The sequence below is a fragment of the Cetorhinus maximus genome, chromosome 29 (assembly GCF_964194155.1).
Source record: "Cetorhinus maximus chromosome 29, sCetMax3.hap1.1, whole genome shotgun sequence".
Taxonomy (NCBI): Eukaryota; Metazoa; Chordata; class Chondrichthyes; order Lamniformes; family Cetorhinidae; genus Cetorhinus; species Cetorhinus maximus.
In genome coordinates this window covers 16,739,651-16,754,326 of record NC_135907.1, presented here as the reverse complement: position 1 = coordinate 16,754,326, position 14,676 = coordinate 16,739,651, and the positions used below count along the sequence as shown (strand labels likewise).

The window sequence follows — 14,676 nt, the reverse complement described above, 5'->3', positions numbered from 1 at the left end:
TTAGCATATTGATGTTTGTAAGAGTTTCCTGAGGGAAAATTGGCTTCTGCATTTCCTATGTTACAACAGTGACTACACTTCAAAAAGTACTTCATTGGCTCTAAAGCACTTTGAGATGCTCGGTGGTTATGAAAAGCGCTATGTAAATGCAAGACTTGCTTTTGACATATTTTCTTTGCTTACTTGGCTGCAGGATAAAGGTTCATTCTGCCTGACCTACGAATCCTCAATGACTCGGCTGTTCCGTGAGGGGAGGACCGAGACTGTGCGCTCGTGCTCGGTTGAGTCATGTAACTTTGTGACATCCTTGGAGAGTAACAAGTTTTCGGTGAGGAGGGGTACTGTGCACTTTAGGGATGTGGCAGGGGAAGGTGAAGAGGGGTACTGTGCACTTTAGGGATGTGGCAGGAGTGGGTGAGAGGAGTTGGGAGTATAGCTTCTCTTATTAGTTCAAATGTAATTTTAACAACCTCAAACATTAGTATGAATAGGGAAAGGCTACTTCCACTGGTTGATGAGACACTAATGAGGGGGTCATCAGTTGCAAATTCTGACTGAAAGTGAAAAGAAAGGTTAGCAGGAGTTACTTTGTATAGAGGCTTATTGTGGAGATTGGAATATTTTACCATGGAACATGGCTGAAGGAGAGACCATTGCTTCAATTAAAGAAAATATGATAAATATTTGAAGCTGTGGAATTAGTTTTGAATTGCACTCTCAAATTGTTGGCACAGGCACAATGGGGCAAATGGTCTCCCTCTATGCTATAGTTCTTTGGATTCCCAGCCAGAGGGTCACAGGTATTAATTTCTGAGGAAGCCCATTACATGGATTACCTCAGTGCATTGCCAGATTGAATTGTCACTTGCATTGATGGTTTGCAAAACTTAAATTTCCAACAGCAATGATAGGGGAGCATTTTGCTGTGTTAATACGCTCCAAAGTTGTCTATGCTGTTAAATAAAAATGCATTTCACGCCCGCCGCACAGGCAAAATGGGCAGGCGGGCAGGCCACTTTTTGCAAAACCTCATCCAAGGGCAGGATAAAAATGTTCAGAAGCATTGCCAGTGTAAGTAGTGAGGAGTTTAGGAGATTGTTTGCTTATTTGAACTTGACAGCCCCATCTCCATTCTGAGCTTCATTCTTAGCATTTCTAGCCTTAATTTCAGGACTCGTTGGTGTCTCCAAGGCCGCCAGAGGATTTTGACCGTGTGGACCCTTCCAAGTTTCAGACAGCTTTCTGTGACCCTGGTAGTGGGGATTGTGGTCTCCGCTGGTGGCACCTCCTCTAAAGAGGAAGAGAAGGGAGAGGAGGCGAGGTGTCGCACTACAGCTTCCAGGGGAGCGACCTGTGGGAGGAGAGGTGCAGGCACAAGGGGCGCAGGGCCAGTAGGTAGTCCAAGGCGGAGGGGCCACGGAAGACGCCACTATCCTGCTGCCAGGGTTTACAGGCAGCAATGCAGCTACCTCAATACGTCCAAGATGCAATGCCGAAGGAGGCTCCGCCTCTCCAGGGAGACTGTGACCTCCATTTGTCAGATGATTGGGCCTGAGATCACCTCCAACTGTGTGGGTGGAAACCCATGGCAGTGTCTCTGAAGGTCACAGTGGCCCTCAACTTCTATGCCTCCAGCTCTTTCCAGGGGTCAGTGGGGGATCTTTGTGGAGTGTTCCAATCAGCTGTCCACAGTTGCATCAAGCTGGTGACAGAAGCTCTGTTCAGACGGGTAATGACATTTATTCATTTCCATACGGACGATGCCAGCCAGGCTGAGTGAGTGAGAGGCTTTGCAGCAATTGCTGCGTTCCCCCACATCCGGGGTGCAATCGACTGCAAACATGTGACCATCAAGGCGCCAGCAGGTCAGCCAGCTTCATCAACAGGAAGAGCTTCCACTCAATGAACATCCAGATAGTGTGTGACAACAGGATGGAGATTCTGCAAGTCTGTGCAAGGTACCCTGGCAGCTCCCATGACACTTATATTCTCAGACACTCCCAGGTGCCGAGGCAGTTCAGTGCTCCAGCCCGACTGGATGGATGGCTGCTCGGTGACGAGGGCTATCTGTTGAAAAGGTGGCTCATGACGCCTCTCCATCACCCAAGAACCAAGGCAGAGCAGCGTTATAATAGGAGTCATGCCTCTACAAGGACGATGATAGAGAGGTCTTATGAAGATGCGTTTCTGATGCCTGGACTGTTCAGGGGGGGCACTACAATTCCCCCCAGAGCAGATGTCACTGATAGTGGTTGCATGCTGCGCTCTCCACAATCTGGCACGGTGAGTACGTGGTGGCTGACCTCTGTATCCTTCAGGGAGGCAGGGACACCAGGAACGCCTTGATCCAACGCTCTTTCAGCTAGGCTGCCAAAGATCTGCTTCCACTTCATCCCAGATGTCTGAAATGACCCTTTCATTTGAACCCAAAGTCCACTCAGTGCCTGTGCAATAAAGTTTAGAGCCACTCACGTCCAACATTAGATACTGGCGTGCCCTGCACTAAAATAAACAGAGGTGAAGCATACTCAGGCCATTAGGACAAAACCAAAATTAATCTCATTTTGACAATCCAAAAAAACTAACATCATCTTCTCTGGTCTTAATTCCCAGACCAGAAAACATAAACAAAACATTACACAACAGAAGATCACCCGTGATCAGTCCCTCTTGTGCTCAGGGCGCCTTAAACTTACGTTTGAGTGCTACGACTTGGTGTCCGCTGCCCCCCGCCCCATGCCTCACTGGCAGCGGCATTGGAGGCAGCCTGCTGACTCTGGTGTCTTGTTGGCCTTGATAATCTTGGCGGTTGTCCTCTGGCCAGTGGTGTCTCTGTTGGCCCTGCCTGGCAACTCCTCAGTCATCGCAGCCTCATCAGATGCCATGGTAACTGGCAGAGGGACAGGGAAGCTGCTGCCATCATCCAGAGCACCCTGAGAAGAGCCCGCAGAGACGACAAGCAGCTCATGCACCAACATGAGGTCACTCTGGACCTCCCTATTCGCCATTGATGGACGGGGGGGTGCCTCATCCATCTCCCACACTGGCACTGACCACCTGAGGTCATTGCTTGTGTGAGGGCTTGCAGGCCCGAGTGCAACCCCAGGAACCTCTGATTCTGTTCCTGGAGCTGCCTCTCAGTGAGAGTTGCCACTCCCAATGGAGGAGGCAGTGCGCTCAGCCATGAGGGTCAACGCGGTGCTCATGCTCTGCATGGACTCCTCCACAACAGAGACTATGGCACGCATACCCTCATGGATCTCCACCAGATCCTCCCACACATCCTGCTGGACATCCAGCATCTGCCGCCTAGTGGACAACACCAGAGGCTCATTTTCTGCCATCGACAGATCGTCATAGCCTCCAGCAGTGCTCCACATTCTAGCCGAGAATCGTAATGCTCAGCAAGATCCTGGTATTTGTGCTGGTGCCTGGTTCAGAGAGCGGGTGTGATGCAGTTGCATGTGAAGCCTGACGGTCCTCTAGTGACAGGGGTGGCTCTTCAGGGTCCTGCGATCGAGTGTGTGCTGGCGTATTTAAGGGAGAACAACAACGTGTCATTAGTTTAGATCATCACACTGTCACTGTGCATGCCAGGCACCCTGGTGAGACAATTGAGATCTGCATCATGGTGCCATCGTCTTTCAATGATCAATGGGGAATCCAGTTTTAAGGCTCTCATCAATGATGAGACTTTACAAGAATGTTTGTACAATCTGAAACTCTCACCTCTGTGCACTGCATTTGTACCCTCGTCTGACACCCCAACCTCTCCGCGGCTGGTTGACTGAAGTGTGTAGCGCCTCTCGAGCTTCAAGGTGTCCTGCTCAAGTCTGGATAGGATTAGGAGATTTGGGGGGTCTCTGCCTGTCCACGACCTTTCGGTGTTGTTATGACCCCTCTTCTCCTGAAAGGACAGAGGAGCATAGATTAACCCACTCTTTACCTTCAGTGCCATTGCAGCCTGGCCAACCCCACCTGAGAAACACCTTGCAGGGCACACCCGAGCCATGGCCCTCGAGCCGCAAGGCACTCAGTCTAAGTAGCCAGGGCTCACCCCCTTGGCCAGCTCCGGTGTCATTGATAATTGGCATTCAGACTCCTGCACCCCATGAGCTCCATGGGGGGACAGCCAGACCTTAACACTTCGACACACTGATCCATGCCAACACGGTACTCACCCTTCCTGAGCGCGGCAGGTCGTTAAACCTTTTGCGGCACTGCACCCATGTGCGCCGCACAACGTCATGGCTGCTGACCTGCGCTGCCACCGCCTCCCAAGCTGTTTTTGTCAGGTGCGGTGGCCTCCTCCTCCTATCTCTGGGAACAATGGTGTCCCTCCTGGCAGCCACCTCCTCCAGGAGAACCACAAGGCACTCATCTGAAAACTGGGGAGGCCGAGTGCCCACCCAACCTGCTGTCCCGCCTGGCATCTCCAGCCGCACTTGATGCCATAACTTCAGTGTTCACATCACAGAAGATACATCCTTCCCTGGCAGCCTTCAAGGAGCTGCCTGTGCCGTTTTTAAACTGGCTGCTGGGTCACCATTGGACCTGGTGGCAGGCAGGCCCCGGCTCACCCCTTCCCAACCATTGGAAGGACATGTTTCGCGTTGGGCAGGCCTTAATTGGCCAACCAGCGTGAAACCACGGTCAGGGTCTGATTGCGGGCAGTGGCCCGTTTCCCCACCGGTTGCGGGCCAGCCGATTGCGCCCGCCCTCCAAGGGTAAAGTTTAGGCCCATATATGGGATGGGTCATGTTATGATCCACATGGGGTAACCATAAACCAACATAACCAAATTTACTGAATAACCCCCATATGAAGAAATTACTAACAAGATTTCACTTTTTGTAACTTTTACTTTAACATGAATCAGAAACATGAGTTAACAGGTGTATGATATTTAAAAAGGTAAATTTCGCCTTAAATAATGGATACAACAAAGATGCATTTTACAGGACCACAAGCACCCGCATCACTCCCTGCACAAATGTGGCACTATGTAGCTACACAGTTCCGCAATATGTTGTTCTTTAATCACACACAGTAGGTTAGGAGTCCTATCCGGCAACAGCTTTCATCTTTTGAGTTTCTCAGGTATGGTTAGAATCAGCAGGGAACACTTCTACGAACCCTCTCTCCATCGCATCATGACAGTCCCGATAGTGTAGCTTTTCAACTGACCAATCAATAACACTCCAGTTTATGGTTTGGGACTCTAACCCCCAGCCTTCTGGCTTAGAGATGAGAGGACTACTAACAAGCTGATAACTGATGCAGTGGTTATGACCTCTATACTTCGCCTTGGTGCCACCTTGGATAGAAAAGGGAAAATCAGTCCCCCCTGCTCCTGATTATTATCAGTATCTCTTACTGCATTTGTGGCATCAGATGTGAGTAGGATCAGGCCTGGCTGATGTGCCCCCCACAGTTGAACAGCCTGCAGGTACTCACTGTCAGAAGTCACCTGTCAAGGATGGCTACATGGACAATGTAGCTGAGAGTGTTGAATAGCTGTGGAATAGTATTCCAGCAACAACCATGCCTGGTTAGTATGAGAAGCATATGTGGGATAATACTGGGCAATTTACCACGAGAAAGAAATTCTTTACTTCTCGAGTAATGATCTTTGTTACCGCTTTAAAAATTTAGATAGCAATATTTTTTAAAATGTTCTCTTTACAGGTTGATGAATGTCTAAACCTATTCCGCATTGCTGCCAAAAATCACCAACACGTCAGCCGACTTGCCATGGTCGGATGTGGTGTTGATCGTCATCTCTTCTGCCTCTACGTGGTGTCCAAGTACCTGGGAGTCCAATCACCGTTCCTTCAAGAGGTAAAGCATTGTTCACTCCAATTTAGGGAAGTATGGCAGGTTGCAGTAAGCCGAGGCTTTGTATCCATATGTCACAGCAGGACTGATTACTCATCTCACCATTGCCAACCAACAGGGGCGCTAGGTGTAAACAAAAAAGGGGGAGAACACCAGAGCTCACTCTGAATTCTGTGTCATTCATCCCAGTAACTACGCCAGCAGCACAATAGATTCCCTGGAGCATCTCATGTTCTTGTCCAGTTTGCAGGAAGTCAACATTGAATTCAAAGTGTCAAACGAAGGAAAAGTCAGTGTGATAAGGATCATCTCTCACGAAAGCAAAATACTCCAGTTGTCAGAAATCTAAAATAAAATCAAAATGCCGGAAATACTCAGCAGGTCAGGCAGAATCTGTGGAGAGAGACGTTTCAGCTTGATGACCAATCATCAGAACTGTTCTGAAGCATTGGGCGGGATCTTTTGTCCTCCCCTGTGGCGAGTTTGGTGGCAGGGGGCAATTAATCAAGCAGGAAGGTGGTGGGTGTGGACCCTGCGGCCTTCCTGCCCACTGCCAATTCAGGCCTGTAAGCGATGCCTACTTAAGGGCCTCACCGCTGATATGAAACCAGTGGCGGGCGGGGGTGGGGCTTGTCATGTGGGGATCACGAGAAAGCAAACCTGTGGACATTGCTTGCAGGCTCCTGGGGCGTGTGGGTGAGGTCTGTCTGTTTGAGGGAGCTGGCATGGGGAAGTTGGGGGGCCCACTGAGCCTCTGCCCTGGCTGCCATCCCCTGAGACCCTCACCCAGAATCTTCATCCCACCATCACTCACTCACCTGTGCCTGGGTCCGTTGGTGATCCTAGGCCTGGGGGTGGGGGGGCTGTTGTACGGGCAGCAGCCACTGCCTCCCCTGGTGGTGCTGCATTCAGTAGAGCTGCCAGCCTCTGATTGACCAGCAGCTCTCAGCGGCGGGATTTCTGCCCCCCAGGGTCTTTGATCTCTTGGGAAGTCCTGTCAAGTGCCTGAGTGGAACAAGATGCAGCAGGCCTTCCCGGAAAGCGGCAACATGGGGCTATCAATGGCTCTCCAGCCGTTAGCCGAGACCCCAGTTACCTCCACAAGATTCCGCCTATTAACCGTGTTTCTCTCTCCGCAGATGCGGCCTGATCTGCTGTAAATGAAATGCACAGATTTAATGAATACAGTAGTATTAGTTAGTTACAGAATTTTCCAAAGCTTAATTTCATTTCATTGAAGTGGCTGATTCTGTGTGAGAGGAAGGGAAGACCAACCGAGAGCAACAAAGGTGAGGAGATTGACCAGCTTGAGGTTCTGGAAAAGAATTAAGCAGAAGTGCAGGACAAGGAGAAGTGTCTTGATTTGAACCCAGTGTGAATGAAGGATGTTTTTCAATTGCTGGATTGTCATGGTTGATTTGGACTCTTGTGCACTAAAGCAGTCCTCTTGTAAATTGTCTCGTATAAATCTAAATGTGGATTTTATTTTAGGTGCTTTCAGAGCCATGGTGTCTCTCAACAAGCCAAACACCCATTCAGCAAATTGAACTGTTCGACCTTGTGAATCATCCGGAATACGTCTCCATTGGAGGAGGTTTTGGCCCAGTGAGTAACTTGACTTCTTCGTTATTATGCTTAATATTTTTCATTTACATTCTCAGTTCCCTAGGCCTTGGTGTACAGGGCACAGTTTTAAAGCTTGCGGATGATACAAAACTTGGAAGCGTTGTGAACCGTGAGCTGAATAGTGTAGAATTTCAAAAGGACATAGACAAGTTGATGGAATGGGTGGACTAGTTGCAGATGAAGTTTAATGCAGAGAAATGTGAAGCGATACATTTTGGTAGGAAGAACGTAGAGAGACAATATAAAATAAAATACAATATAAATGTAAAGTTTAAAGAGGGTGCAGGAGCAGAGGGATCTGGGTGTATATGTGCATGGATCATTGAGGTGTCAGGATGGGTTGAGAGCACAGTTAATAAAGCATACAGTATCCTAGGCTTTATTAATTGGGGCATAGAGTACAAGAGCAAGTAAGTTATGTTAAACTTGTACAAAACAATGATTCAGCCTCAGCTGGAGTACTGCTTAGAGTTCTGGGCACCACACTTTAGGAAAGATGTGAAGGCATGCGAGAGAGTGCAGAAAAGGTTCATGAGAATGGTTATGGGGAGAAGACATGGGTTGGCACTAGGTGAAATGCTCATTTGGAGAGCCAGCACATACACGACGGGCCAAAAGGCCTCATTCTGTGCTGTAACGATTCTGTGATTCTCTCTCTCCCTTTCACATTAGTGTAAGATACATTGCTTGCCCAGTTGAGACGTGAGTGATCTTTTTAGGTCTGTGGCAATTACTCTATTGAATTGGTCAGGCTAGTAGACTTAGGAGCATAGAATGGTATTTATAAAGCCCAGGATCCGGCATGTATTTTAAACCACTCTCTCAACCTGCCCTGCCGCCTTCAATCATTTATGCACATATACCCACAGATCCCTCTGCTCTAGCACCCCCTTATGTTTATATTCCCTCACCTCATTTTTCTTAACAAAATGAATAATTTCACACTTCTCTGCAGCAAATTTCATCCGCCACTTGCCCACCTGTTCCACCAACCTGTCGATATCCTTTTGAAGTTTGACACTACTCTCCTCACAGCCCACAGTCTGAATTTGAGTGAGAATATTGCTTTTGTCTTAAATTTAACAGTACAATGTGCTTATATTGTGTTGTAGCATCAATAGATAGTGCCATGTATTTAGAAGGTTACATTTACTGAACTGTGCTATAGAGAGCAGTTCATCAATAAAAAGACATGAAAATTGTTCTACCTCAGCGACCCCGTGGTAGGGAGCAGAAGAAGGCAACCAAAGGTCCAAATTCCAGTCACTAGTCTGAAATTTCTGCTGGAAAACGCACGTGTGAGGACATCGGGTAAGATCAGGACTGGGCATCACTGTGAGGTTCCCACTGGTAGTCGACACTCTGCCTTGGCCCACGGATGAAGAATGCGCATTTTGGCAAACTCTCAGGGCAGTGTGGAAGCATACCTGCAAATAACTGATGGTTGAGCAGGATGTGATAACAGCAGAGGTAGGTTCAGTGGTGGAATACGCAAGGAAATGAAGAGACAGAAATAAAGGTGCTGGACTGAAGAATGGCAAAGTTTATGGAGATATAATTAAAATTAGCTGAGCAGAGAATTCATGCATATTTTATAGGGAAATGCAGCAACATGATAGAAAGTTGGCTAATGGACAAGAAGAGTTAGGATGAAGGCGTTTTGCTGGATTGGAGAATAGGTAGGAATGTGGTATTTCAGGGTCAGTGCTGGATTCCATTTTATCATGGGCGCGTATAAATGATTTGGATGGAGTTTGGCAAGCAGAGAGGAGGACTGTAAAAGACTTCAGGAAGACGGAGACAATTTGTGGAATAGTGCAGTTTAATATAGCTAAACAGGAGAATAACCTTTGCTGAAAAAGAAGCATGGAAAGGGCTGTGTACGCAACAGAAAGACACTGAAGGGTGCAGGTGAACAGAGATAATTGGGAATTCAAACACTTAACTAGTTCAATACCTGGAATGAGTGGGTTGTTTTATGAGGAAAGGTTGGACAGACTGTGCTTATTTCCACTGGAGTTTAGAAGAGTGAGGGGTGATTTGATTGAAGTATACAAGATCCTGAACGGTCTTGACAAGGTGGACGTCGAAAGGATGTTACCTCTTGTGGGTGAGTCCAGAACTAGGGGGCACTGTTTTAAAATGAGGGGTCGCCCTTTTAGGACAGAGATGAGGAGAACTTTTTTTCTCTGAGGGTTGTGCGATTTTGGAACTCTCTGCCTCAGAAGGTGGTGGAGGCGGGGTCATTGAATATTTTTAAGGCAGAGGTAGATAGATTCTTGTTAGGCAAGGGAATCAAAGGTTATCGGGGGTAGATGGCAATGTGGAAATCAAAACACAAGAATATCAGGTTCGAGGGGCCGAATGGACTACTCCTGTTCCTATTTCTTATGTTCTAATTGTTTGAAAGTGCAAATGAAAAGACCGACAGTATTTTGGATTTTAGGAATACAGGATTAATGAAGTGATGATAAATTTGTACAAAGCATTGGTTGGGCCACTCTGCACAGTGTTAAGGAGCCCTGTACAGAAAGGTCAGAGAATATATAGCAAAGATTTGTTTGGATGATGCCAAGCATGAAAAACTATGGTTAAAAGGGAACACTTGAGAAACTGGAACTATTTCTGCTGGAGTAGAGAAGGCTAAGAATTTATTTTTAAATTTTGAAGTGCTTTGATAGATGTGAATAGGAAAATGCTATTTCCTGTTTGGGAGTCAGTGACAAAGGATCAACAATTTAAAATAGTCATTGAGAGTGACGAGAGGGATGAGAAGAAATCTGTTTAGGCAGAAGATTGTTGAAGCATGGAATACTGTTTACACAAAGAAAGATTGAGACAGAGCCCATTTCTTTTTAAGGGAAAATTGGTAATCGTTTGAAGCAGAGAAAGTTACAGGGCCACAAAGGGAGCACAGGACAGTAAACTTAAACTTGGATTACTCTAGTATGGGGATTATGGGCAGAATGGCCTCCTGTGCTGCAAATTTCTGTGGTTTTAACAGTTATCATTTTTAGGCAATGAGAGGAAAAAGATTAGAAGCATGACATTTTCCCAAGTTGTTTCTTAATAAACACTTTATTCCAATTTGTATCTGTTAGCAATGAAAACACATATTCACACTAGATTAGGCATTACCTCATCTAATAATTATTTGGAATTAGTCACAATTTTCATAACAAAATTATGTTGGGTCCTGTGGAATTATATTATGATCTGCCTGGTCATCGCAAGCATATTTGCGTCTTGTCTAAGAGAATACTGTGGCTACAAGCGCAGGTCAGAGGCCAGGAATTCTGCAGTGAGTAACTCACCTGACTCCCCAGACCTTGTCCACCATCTACAAGGCACAAGTCCAGAGTGTGATGCAATACTCTCCACTTTCCTGGATGAATGCAGCTCCAACAAAACTCTTTTTAAAAACTCAACATCATCCTGGAAAAAGCAGCCTGCTTGATAGGTACCCTATCCACCACCTTAAACATTCACTCCCTCCACCTTCGATGCACAGTAGCAGCAGTGTGTACCATATACAAGATGCACTGTAGCAACTCGCCAAGGCTCCTTTGACAGCACCGTCCAAACCCATGATTTCTATCACCTAGAAGGACAAGGGCAGCAGATGCATAGGAACACCATCACCTGCAAGTTCCCCTCCAAGCCACTCACCATCCTGACTTGGAAGCGTATCACTGTTCCTTCACTGTCATGGTCTCAAAATCTTGGAACTCCCTCCCTAACATCACTATGGGTGCACCTACACCACATGGATTGCAGCAGTTCAAGAAGGTGGCTCACTGCCACCTTCCCAAGAGCAATTAGGGATGAGCAACAAATGCCGGCCTTGCCAACAACTCTCACGTCCCACAAAAGAATTTTTAAAAACTTGTTCTTTATTCTTCACCCTTTTTCCCTAAAAAAAAAAAAGGGTACCTGCACCATGCCCTGGTTGGAAGGACTGACAGAATGGGCTGATCCCCTAGCTGTTGTCAATGTTACTCAGTATGCAGCTGCTGAGGAGAGTGACTTTGCCCCACTCAGTGGACAAGACTGATGTTGGAAAGTTGATTGCAGGGCAAACTCAGATCCCAGCGGTGGCACAGAACCATATGTAGAACCTTCAGTGCATTACATGGCTGTGATTAGTGTTCCAACCACTGCATTCATAGATAGACTTTTTTAGACAGGGTCTCCTTGCAGAGACTCCCTGAGAATATCCTGCCGACATTAATATTTGAAGAATGTTTGTTTGAGTGAGGTACCACGGAACTATACCCTAGGGAGAGTTGACATCTTTCCAAAGAGAAGGTATTAGAAGTTATTTGGCTCATCACATCTGCTTCTTTGTCAAACCATAGTGTGTGCTGGATTCTCCCATGATGCGATTATTGACCTCCTATTGGGTATGGTAGCACAGTGGTTATATTACTGGACTAGTAATCCAGAGACTTGGACTAATGATGTGGAGACATGAATTCAAATCCTGGGGAAATTTGAATTCAATTGAATTGAATTAAACAAATCAGGAATAAAAAACTAGTATCAGTAATAGTGAGCATGAAATTACTGGATTGTCATTAAAAACTGATCTGGTTCAATAATGTCCTTTAGGGAAGGAAATCTGCCATCCTTACCCGGTCTGGCCTATATGTGACTCCAGGTCCACAGCAATGTGGTTGACTCTTAAGTGCTCGCTGAAATGGCCTAGCAAGCCACTCAGTTGTGCTAAACTACTGCACTTGCAATGGTTCAGGAAAGCAGCTCACCACCACCATCTCGAGAGCAATTAGGGAAGGGCAGTAAATGCTGGCCAGGCCAGTGATGCCCACATCCCACACGTGTTGTATAGTTTATATCTCAGAACTATGCAGCGATGACTTTAGTTTCTATGTGTGTAGGAATTTTATTTACAGTGCTTTATACAATGCTTTAAAATATCTCCTCCTTGCTTCAGTTCTGGCTTCCGGCTCTTTTTACAGCTTTACTTTTTTTGAGTCCGTACCCAGACTTAATCAGTCGAGCACAGTGAGCATAGATCAGTTACCAGACTCTCATGATCAAACACAGAACAACTGAACACTACAGAATGCATTTACTCCTGCCTGAGGAGGAGCATTTAGATGTAACAACCAAAGGGAGTTTTTTTTTTCATTTAAAAGTAAGAGGTTTTGTATTATTGAAAAAGGAGACATGTCGAAGCTGTTCATCTTGCACTCATCAGGACACTTTGTAAGAATACCAGCATAAGGGGAAAATGACAATTTATACTGTATGATTGATTGGCAAGTTGACTCTGGTAGAGGCGTTGCCATGAAGAATGCACCAGTGATGGTAACTAACAGTTAACTGCCAAGCATTGTTTGAAATTTAAACCAGGCAGCTTGACCATGATTGGTCAAGTCATTGCCCTGAGGAATGAGTCAGCAAATGGTTGTCACTTATTTTTCCTAAACAGAATAAGTGACAGGCATTCGTTGACTCATTCCTCAGGGCAATGCCTTGACCAATCAAGGTCAAGCTGTCTGGTTTAAATTTCAAACAATGGGCGGAATTCTCTGTGCCCGCTGGAGTCGGGCGTGTCTGGCGGTGTGCGTGGACAATATGACAAGAAGGCTAAAAATCTGGTTCACGGCGTTGTGAAATCAGTTAGCAGTCGTCCACTCTACCCGTCATTGGCGTCCCGTGTTTCCCGCCGTTGGATGTCAGGAACCCCATTGTAACATACCTGCTTAACATTATAAGGCCAGCCCGCTGGAATCATTCCCCCACGATGGATTGCCTGCCCACATCCGTGTGATTGGCACATCACTTTTAGGGGGGCTCTTGGGCAAGTCTCTACCTACCAGACCAGCCGTAAGGTGGGCGTGACTTCTCAACGCTTGTAGGGCTTGCTTGGGGAAGGGGGAGACGTGGCCTCAGGCAAGGAAGAAGCTGCAGGGCAACGGCTGTACTAGGAAGGGAGGTATCCCAGGGTGTGTGCGGGGGTGCAGGTTGGACTGTGCAAGTGGCCTCAAGATGGTGAGGGCTGAGAAGGCAATCTCCAGAGGAGATCAGGTCAGATGTAGATGTGAGGATGTGTATGATAGTGTGTGTGCTGATGTCCTTTGAGCTGGCAGTGAATGAGAATCTAGTGAATGTATGATGGGCTTGTGAGTGTGTGAGTTTAGAATCATGAGATTATTGTCTTACCCTGGCAACACGGATGAGATCATTCATCCTCTATCTGCATTGGATGGCCAACTTCTTCTGTGCAGCATTGACACTGATCACCACTGCCATCGCCTACCAAGCAGGAGTGGTAATGCTGCTACCCCTCTTGCAGCCAGAGCGGCTGTAGAGGATATCACGGCAGGCCTCCATGGCATCCAAAAGGCGCTCGAGGGATGATTCACTAAACCTGGGGGCTGCAGTCTCCTTGCCTTTTGGGGCCGTGTCTTCTTTGCAGCAGTCCTGGGCTGGAAGCACTGAGAGGTGTGCATGCGGCTGCACTTTAAATGTGGCGCCCAGCGTGATGAAGCAGCGAGGCGATGGAGTAGCGGGCGAATCAGAGCCCGCCCGTCATCCAAATGCCGTGCTTCCCAGAAATGCATGATTAATGAGGTGGGATTGGGGCGATACGGCGTGAGAAGTCGCCATTATGGCCGATGGGTAAAACATCCTTTTTCACACCCGCTACTGCACTTTGGGCAGAACCGTCCCAGATTTGCACTATGTTTAGCAGTTAACTTGCCAGCCAATCAGCACTTTCTTCCCATACAGTATAAATTGTTGTTTTCCCCTTATATTGGTATTCTTGCCAACTATCCTGCTGAGTGCAAGATGAAAAACTTCCGCGTGTCTCTTTTTTTCAGCAAAACTCAAGTTCTGTTGTACCAAGCTATTAGAGTTTTGCTGCTGCAATAAATGTTCAGTTACAGACTTGACAACTCACTAAGTTGGTGACTCTGGCTCTTTGTTGCTTAGGTTGCAGATGACGGTTACGGTGTTTCTTATATTATCGTCGGAGAGAATCTCATCAACTTCCACGTCTCCTGCAAAGTCTCCAGCCCGTTAACGGTAAAGCCCCAGTGCACACTCCTTACTTACCTTTCCCTGAGTTTACTTGTGTGGGAAGAGGAATTATGCTTCCATCCAACATTCAAAATCTGAGGTCTGGAGAATTTATTTGTACTCTGCAGCTTGCTATTAGTACGCTGGGTTCATTGACAGAGG

General features: G+C 46.9%; 1 protein-coding gene across 5 annotated transcripts in view; it reads left to right on the top strand.

The window, feature by feature from the left end:
- LOC144669307 (carnitine O-palmitoyltransferase 1, liver isoform-like) overlaps positions 1–14,676 on the top strand; it is a 534,090-nt gene that overhangs the window by 74,136 nt on the left and 445,278 nt on the right. For all 5 annotated transcript variants that reach the window (XR_013573656.1, XR_013573657.1, XM_078531667.1 and 2 more), the window contains exons 15-18: positions 194–328; positions 5,689–5,841; positions 7,330–7,443; positions 14,428–14,520. Coding sequence is in view for 3 of the 5 variants with exons in the window: in XM_078531667.1 (XP_078387793.1) it covers positions 194–328; positions 5,689–5,841; positions 7,330–7,443; positions 14,428–14,520 (495 nt within the window). In the remaining 2 variants the exon portion in view is untranslated. The remainder of the gene's footprint in view (positions 1–193; positions 329–5,688; positions 5,842–7,329; positions 7,444–14,427; positions 14,521–14,676) is intronic.